General features: G+C 42.5%; 1 protein-coding gene across 1 annotated transcript; it reads left to right on the top strand.

Moving 5' to 3' along the window:
• Positions 1 to 3,615: 3,615 nt before the first annotated feature.
• LOC136463492 (transcription factor E2FA-like) lies at positions 3,616 to 8,225 on the top strand. The gene is made up of 14 exons (XM_066462487.1): positions 3,616 to 4,041; positions 5,148 to 5,310; positions 5,420 to 5,476; positions 5,584 to 5,669; positions 5,757 to 5,845; positions 5,935 to 5,986; positions 6,150 to 6,202; positions 6,291 to 6,341; positions 6,419 to 6,467; positions 6,597 to 6,662; positions 6,753 to 6,829; positions 6,905 to 7,124; positions 7,404 to 7,470; positions 7,565 to 8,225. Exons 1-14 carry the CDS (start codon positions 3,811 to 3,813, stop codon positions 7,687 to 7,689), a joined length of 1,386 nt encoding a protein of 461 aa, XP_066318584.1. The 5' UTR covers positions 3,616 to 3,810; the 3' UTR covers positions 7,690 to 8,225.
• Positions 8,226 to 8,756: the final 531 nt, after the last annotated feature.

The following is an 8,756-nucleotide window of genomic DNA, read 5'->3' as shown; positions in this document are numbered from 1 at the left end:
CCTGACGCGGCTGGGGAGGGAACCCTAAAGTCTAGTATATATATGTGCGCCTAGAATTGGACCTCTTGGGCTAGCGGGCTGGGCCTGATTTACCGAGGCGATTGAGTTATAATGCCCGTCTCGGTTAATGATTTACCGAGGCGGTTGCGTTAGGATGCCCGCCTTAATTAATATATATTAATTGAGGCGGTCCTGTTAGGTTAGCCACCTTGGTTAATGATTAACCGAGGCGGTTATTGGCCCGGCTGCCCTGCCTCGAATAACTGAGGCGGGCAACCAGGCCAACTGCCTCCAAGCCCAAGAGCTAAACGTTGTGCAAAAGTTTTCTGTAGTAGTGCTAGTCCTTCCGGTTGCTCTAGAGGCCAGGTGTGGTGGCACTGGCGGCTAAGCTTCATCATTTCATCTAGCCTGCATCAGCGGTGGATCCTGCCTCACTCTTCCCTTACGCCGCCATCGCAAAGAGACATAATGGGTAAGCAAGGAATGTGTACATGTGTGGGTCCTAATCATGTGGAAGAATGTGTTATCGACGTTCTCTACATTTACGCCTTGTTTAGTTGGACCCCAAAGTCCAAAAAGTTGCTACAGTACCTGTCACATCGAATGTTTGCGGCCCGTGCATGAAGCATTAAATGTAGACGAAAATAAAAACTAATTGCACAGTTTGGTGGGAAATTGCGAGACGAACGTTTTGAGCCTAATTAGTCCATGTTTGAACACTATTTGTCAAATAAAAACGAACGTGCTACAGTAGTCCCAAAATCCAAATTCACCCAACTAAACAAGGGCTTAGTAGTGTTTTTCTTCTCTTTCTTTCCTGCTCTGTCCTCAAAAGTTGATGTGGCGCCGCTAAGAGAGCTGATGTGGCATTGTCTCTATCCTCAAAAGTTGATGTGGTGCTGCTAAGAGAGCTGATGTAGTATTGTTGATGGTGCCCTAAGTTAATGATGGTAAATGGACACTAGTCTGAGGGCCTCAGGGGGCAAAGCTAGAGCTCGAAATGTCAGGGCTGGGTCTAGAGTCTAGACACATCATAATATGTACGTGTATTACTAACAAATACAGTCTTTTATCCTAAAATAAATAAACTTCTAGAGTTGTTATAAGTTAAACTTATATTATTATTAATTATCAACCCAACTAGTCTAGATACACATTCACATTATCAACATTTTATATATCCCCGAGCACTTGTTGAAACAATCACGAGGATGACTACATCACACACTACTTTATTAATAATCTATGTATATCACGTGGACTAACAATTAGTAGCCAAAATGTAATTATAGTCCATCCAAACATGCACTTTAATACACCCTAATCTACACGTATTAAGGTTGATTGGGATAGAAAATCAACTAATTTCCACCCAATACATGTGGATTGGGGTGAATTAAAGTGAAGATAAACAAGACCTACAATATCAATGTTGTTTCAACCAAATGACTTTAAGCCTTCTCACAGCTCAAAGCTCAAGAGTAGCTTTTCTATAGCTCATAGGCCACAACAGTTCTTTTGAAGCTTACCGCCTAACCAAACAAACCCTTAGTGTGCAGCCAAGGGTGCGTTTGGCAGCGATAAACGTTCCAGATTCTCGGTAGAATCATAAGAATCCCTTTCAAATGCCAAAAAAGATAAATGTTTCACGGAGAATCATTTGAAACCGATTCTTATTGTTGTACTAGTCAAAGAAACACAAAAAATCTCGTTTCTCTTAATTCTAGTTCTAGTTTTAAGAATTTAGCAAACTAACCAAATGGTTTCATAAAGTGATTCTAATTTATTATAGAAACGTTTGTGAAGACAATCGGCCTGTTCGTTAGTCGGTTTCTGGGCTGGTTTGGGCTGGCTGGTGCTGGTTTATTGTGAGAGAAAAATACTGTTGGCTGGCTGGTTTGGGCTGGCTGAAACCAACAAGCGAACAGGCCGAATGTGTGTTTGGTAGGGATCCAGATTCTCATAGAAACATTTCGGATCTAGATTCTCTTCGAAAACGTTTCGGGTGAAGAATCACAATCACTTTACGAACTGTTTGAATGGTAGCCTAGATTCGAATTCCTTAAAGATTTTTTTTATAAAAAATCATATAAATGAACTATGCTCCAAAAAATTCTAAACTTTTTGTGGGTGAAGAACAACTTCAATATAACCCATTTCAATCTGTTGCACTAGAAAAGGATTATAATTAAAAAAACTATAATTATTAGTACACAGTAGCAAAAGTATAAACCATGGGAAACCAGCCTTCCGGCATTTCGGGTTCCAAAGAAGCAAACGCGAATCGTTTCATGCCTGAAATGTATCTCACTTTCCGCGTCGGGTACAAATTCTACCGTTTCTTGTTAGAATAGGAACCGATCGAGTCTTCCAAACAGACCCTTAGATTCAGAATGCTTCTGCGAGAATCTTGAGCCCTGCCACTGCCAAACACGCATAGTCGGACATCTAGACACACAACAATTGATTTTTAGTTATTTGCACAAAAAAAAGAACAATAACTAATTTTTAGTTAGCTACGTGACTATTGTTTGAACTGAGAACTAATTCTATCTCCTCCAAACACGTCAAAGATAGTTGACGAGACATCTGAAAACGACACCCGATCTCAACCACGTCACTCTATTCTCTTCTTCTTCTTGAAACAAAGTACAAGCAGTATTGTTCTTTGCGTTCTCGTCCATCCCATCCATATGTTTCGTCACCGTATGTTTCGTCAGCAAGCTGATGATTTTTTTTTTAGATAAATGATAGTTAATATCCGGCTTCATCTGTATAACGTAGAATCAGTCCATTATTACATAGTTGCAGCACCTAAACCGGCTGCTGGGTTCTTATAAGCAAACACGGAGCTCAAATAATATGATGCAAGCTGATGATTTAAATAATCATAGAATCAATTCTCTCCTCCGCCATGCTCCTTCCTGTCCTTTTTGCATCGCAATCTCTCTCGTGTGAGCTGCGGCCTACGGCAACATCAATGCCTTGTGGGAGCCGCGAACTACCGCCAGCTGGTTTTGGCAGCGCTGGTTGGCATACATTATGCAAGAGACAGAAATAGTTGACTGGCTTTGTTTCATATTTCCAGGAGCGTGGAATAATTGCGACACTCCTTGCATCATCATTCAACAATACACCAATTACTTTCTAACCTTGCGCTGCGGAAAAATTAATAGCGTGAAAAAATTGCCAGAGAAATCCTGCACAGAAAATTTTTTCTTGAAATTTTAATGGTTAATTTTTGAAGTAAATCTTAGAAAAAATACTAAATAATTTATTTTCTTATTTTTTCGCTGGACTTAAATTTTTTTAGGGAATTTCGCTGGACTTACATGAGTTCGAATGCAAGTTAACCCGAAGTGCCAGGTAATAAAAATAATAAAAGAAAAACGAAAAGAAGCGCGGGGCAGCCCAAGAACGAAAGCGCGTGTCTGGCCCATTAGAAATCCAGCCCAAGGTGATGGCTGTTCCCTCCATGGTCCATGTCCATCTGCAGCCCGCTCCCAAACGCTGCTCTACTTCATTTCCCTCCTCCCCCCGTTCCCTCGTTTTCTGCTTGCTTCTCTCTCTTCCCTCCCTCCTCTATTCTGTTCCCCTTTTCCCCCTCCCTCCCTCCTCTCCTCGCTAACCCCACCCACCGCCCGCCTCCAGCCTCGCAGGTCCCCGCCGCCCGCCCCGCCGGAACCCTAGCTCCGGCGAGTTCCCCGGTCTCCCCCGCCTTCGATCGGCTCCCGGGGCCCCCGGTCCCCTCCGCACGATCGCGAGAGATCCGGCGTCACCGCCGTCCGGGGAGGGAGGAGACCACAAGCCATGTCGGGGGTTGGCAGCGGCAGGACGCCGGCCGCCCAGAAGATCCTGCAGTCGCTGCGCCCGCCGCTGTCCTTCGCCACGCCGTCGCGGCCGCCCTTCGCCACGCCAGATGAGTACCACCGCTTCCCCATGCCTGCTGCGGCCACGGGCCCCGCCGCCACCTCAGGCGGCGTCGGCGCCGGGGATGATCTTCCTGATACTATCGAGGAGGGGGTGGTCCTACGTACGCCGGTGAGATGATGCTTCTGCTCCACCTGGGCCTCCGGATTTGTTTTCCCTTCCCGGGGTCAGCTTACAGTGTTTGGAGACCCATGCTTCAAGTCGTATTGTTGGTCGAATTTTCTGTCTTCTGTTGTTTATATATATATGGATTTGGGTTAAACTACACCGGTCATAAGTAGAAACGCGTGAAATTCGGACCAATTTCATTGCTCTGGCGAAGCTCAAATGCTCCGTACTCGCAGTTATGGTGTCAGATAGGCGGGAACTGTAATTGTTATGCAACCGGGATCCTTATCAGAAAACAATTTATCTCACACAGTTGTCCCTGCAGCGAGATTCAGAAATGGAGGGAAAGTTTTATGTCAGAAACAGAAACGATTTATATAATGTAGATGTAGCCCACAAAAAGATCTGGTATAGAGGGAACTCTGGTCAACAGATGCTACTACATATTCCCCTTAATCATTGCCATAATAGCTTACATGCTGTGTGGCTGTAGGTAGGATTTGGCTTGCTGTAGGACTTGATTGTACCACCATTTAGGTGTGCTCCTGCGCTATAAACTTCCTATCTATAGCATCGGCAAATGAAAGAGAACTTGGATGGTTTCTTTTATTGTAGATGTTAAATACCTCATACCTTTTTTTCTAGCCAGCACGTGTCAATGCAAGCATAGGTCATCTTATATACACTGGAAACAACTTGATGGCGTTACTGTTATTTAAGATGTTGAAATCTGCAAGCTTGTAACGTATGTGGGCAAATCATGCTTATTTCTTTTGTCGGATAGTTCGCATGGAACTGCTGTGTGCCTGTGCCACTTATTTTAGGTCAAAACTGCAGATATGCTTAGTTGCAGCTGTAACGTAAATACTTTGAAAAACAAACAAAATAATCCGGCTTCGGGTTATGACAGCATTTATACACTTTAGGTTATAAGTTGACTACATCCACTAATGATGGTCGTATGGTGTTAGTACTTTGTATGTTTCCTAGATCATAATTTCGCATATTCTTAATATTTTAATTGTCTTTGATGCTAATTGATAACCTCTTTGGATGATGTTTGCAATTCTTAATGACAGCTGTGTAACAAGTCTGTTTCTCTTCTACAGCTAAAAAGGAAAGCCAGATCCGTAGAAAATGATACTGCTGAGTCAAGCGATTGTATCATTACCAGTCCAACGCTCACTCCGGTCTCTGGTAAAACTGTTAAAGCTTCTAAGGCAAAGGCTAAAAACAGTAAAACTGGGCCTCAGACACCTACGTCAAATGTTGGTGAGTGCAAACGTCGGTGAATGATATGCCATGGTCATTTGTTTCGAACTCTTTTTTTTTTTACATATGTACAAGAAAAGGATAAATATGAAAATCTTTCTATGCACAGGTTCACCACTCAATCCACCAACTCCTGTTGGCACGTGCCGCTATGACAGTTCACTAGGTGATCATAACAGTCTACGTCTTTATATTTTCTGAAATTGGTTACATTGCTCTTTCCTTAGTAATGCTTGCTGTTACTTATATCCATCCTTTCTGATCCTTGTTTAGGACTTCTGACAAAAAAGTTCATTAACTTACTCAAGCAAGCTCCAGATGGCATTCTAGATTTAAATAATGCTGCAGAAACACTAGAGGTTATAAATTGTTTTCATTTTGAGCTGTCATCTCTTTTAGTCCACTTGGTAGTTGGTACACACTCACAGACTTTTCCTACAATTCAGGTTCAAAAGCGGCGCATATATGACATTACCAATGTCCTTGAAGGCATTGGACTAATAGAGAAGACACTTAAGAATAGAATCCGTTGGAAGTAAGCATAGCTTTCTTCCTTTGACCCTTTTCCTGTACTATGATGCAACCTTATCTCACCAACTCTTGTAATTTCGCATGACACTATAGGGCCCTGGATGATTCAAGTGTTCAATTAGATAACGGTATTTCTGCTTTGCAGGTATTTGCTTTTGTAAACTTTCATTTTTGTATTGAAATTGACATACCAGTCCTAAGTGCAGCTGACTGACTCCCCCCCCCCCCCCCCCCCCCCCCCCCCCCCCCCCCCCCGAGAGGTATGATAATAACTAGACCTAAGCTCAGTTTTTTGTAACACATTGCAGGCAGAAGTTGAAAATCTTAGTCTGCAGGAGCAAGCACTAGATGAGCGTATGAGGTTGATAGCTAGTGCACATTTCTGCTTACTCTCTGTCACAGTTCTTAACAAAAGCATTATCTAATCAAGTGCTTTGTTTCCCATTCAGTGACATGCGTGAAAAATTAAGGGAGTTAACCGAAGATGAAAATAATCAAAGGTAACTATATTTCTTTTGCATCAGTTTGTTTGTATGTCACTATTTAATACTGCATCCATGTTTCATTTGTCTATTAGGTGGATCTATGTGACTGAAGACGATATCAAGGGATTACCCAGCTTTCAGGTCTGGTTTAGTTTAATGGTTTTCCAATGTCATATTAAATGGATTATCCGTTGCTTTAGGCCAAATTAATTCTCTTGAAGTCAACATGTATAGTAGATTGGTAGTTAACATTTATGGTTGCTTGTGCAGAATGAAACACTGATTGCGATTAAAGCACCTCATGGTACTACACTTGAAGTACCAGATCCAGATGAGGTAGGAAGCATTAAAATAAATGAGCTTTGCATACACAAATAAATGGCTGTTCTAATTTATGGTTCTCGTGTATTTCTGCTGCATGCACAGGCGGGTGATTATCTGCAAAGGAGATATAGAATTGTATTAAGAAGTACGATGGGACCCATAGATGTTTACTTAGTTAGGTAAGGTTTATTTCTCCTGTAAAGTTAATTGTTTGGACAGAATCTTAGCTAATCAGAATTTTGTTATAATGATAGTCAATTTGATGAGAAATTTGAGGAACTGGGTGGTGCTGCGACACGCGCCAAGCATTCAAATGTGCCCAGACATCAACCTGCTGAAGATTCCAATACAACATATGCTGGACAAAGTAGCACGCCAATGGACGTGGCACATGATGTACAGCACAGCCCCCAGGATCCTAGTGCTTTGCATGACTTTGGAGGGATGACAAGGCTTACTGCTCCAGACGTCCCAGTAAGTCAGATCATTGTGAAGTTGAATTTTAGCTTTTCCCTCCTTTGCCATGATCATAAAGCTTATTGTTAACAATGCGCCCCATCTGAAATTATATTCAGAATGCAGAGTTGATATAAAAAATAATACAACAATGTGCATGTACATATGAATCTTTCATATGCTTTTCCGAGTTTTACTAACTAGAACCTGAATGCAAATCTTTACAGAACCTGCTAGGTTATAAAGTAGGTGGTTGTGCTATCTTGAGTGACTTACCATTCTACACAAATTTTGCAGACGGATTCTGATTACTGGCTCCTAACAGAGGGGGATGTTAGCATGACTGATATTTGGAGAACAGAACGTATCCTTGATAATCATTCATTAAGCTGGTTTAAAATCATCTGTTCTGTTACGTAGTTGTTGTTACAGCTTGAAGTTCTTAACATGGAAAATAGAAGAAGTGCAGTGGGACCAGATGGATTTCTTGTCTGAAGATGTTGTCACCCCTCAAGCCCATAATCAGCAGCCGGTCTCAGTTGATGGGCCACATATGGAGGTTCCAAGCATGGATAAACCATAAGGTCATAATTGTCTCAACAAAACTGACATCTGAACACCTGGAGCGGTGAGTTTTGAATGAGAAGGATTCTCGTGTGACAGCAAATGCTCATTGAAACAGAAGAGCTGGACGATTTCATCAGAGTATGTCACCTGGAGTTTAGTCCGGGCAGCAGTTCACAGCTTCAGATTGGTGCACACACGGGCTGTTGTGAAGACTGGCGTGGTCAACTGACTAAGTTAACAGTTTACTGCCTGATTCGTAAAGCGCAGCACTTTAGCTTAGCAGACACTGAGGCGCCGGCTTCTTTGTGACTTAGGTGTTGTGCCCATTCACCTCCGCTCCATTCGCTTACCAAGCTAACATTATCATACCAGATCAGTGGACTACCATTGGAAAATGCTGCAAAATGTATAAAACATCAGGATAAAACGGTGCACAATGCATGGGGTGTTGGCGTTACAAAACCATTGGGTGAGCTATCAATGTAAGGCAGATAATTCTTTGTACAATTGTTTGATACCCAGAACAATGCATCCATTATTCCATTTGTTGTTTGATACCCCAGAACAATGCATCCATTATTCCAAATGATCCATTCATACCCTGTTAAACGTAACAACCTCTAATAACGAAGGAAAGGTGCCATCTTATGTGCATCCACCTGTGTGCTTCCATCACACTTCTTGCAGGGACATGCGGCATGCTATATGAATTCTGAAAAGTGAGCAACACTTCTACCAAAACCCAGAATCCTATACCTTGCTAATAACAGTCTTGTCCAGTGCTGCTAAGCAGCCGAGGTCAACCTTTACCTTCGACTTTTTCGCAATGGGAGCGACCTCCACGTCGTCCGAGTCAAAGTCGCTAAGAAACTGGAAGACGCTTCTTGCCTCGCGGAGCCACTACCTGCAGCTCTTGCTGCGGCGGCGAAGGAGGTTTCTTTGCGCTTCATATTGCAGCGTCTTCTTGTCATTAGTGGCATACCGGCATCAGTTGAGATAGTTGAGCCTGGTGCCTTACATCTGCAAGACGAGAAGCATGGTTGATTAGCAAACAAACTGAAATAAATAAAATAGAAAAAAAAA

This window comes from Miscanthus floridulus, chromosome 7 (assembly GCF_019320115.1).
Source record: "Miscanthus floridulus cultivar M001 chromosome 7, ASM1932011v1, whole genome shotgun sequence".
Classification (NCBI taxonomy): Eukaryota; Viridiplantae; Streptophyta; class Magnoliopsida; order Poales; family Poaceae; genus Miscanthus; species Miscanthus floridulus.
Note: the sequence above shows the minus strand (reverse complement) of the source record. Positions and strands in the feature narration are given on the sequence as shown.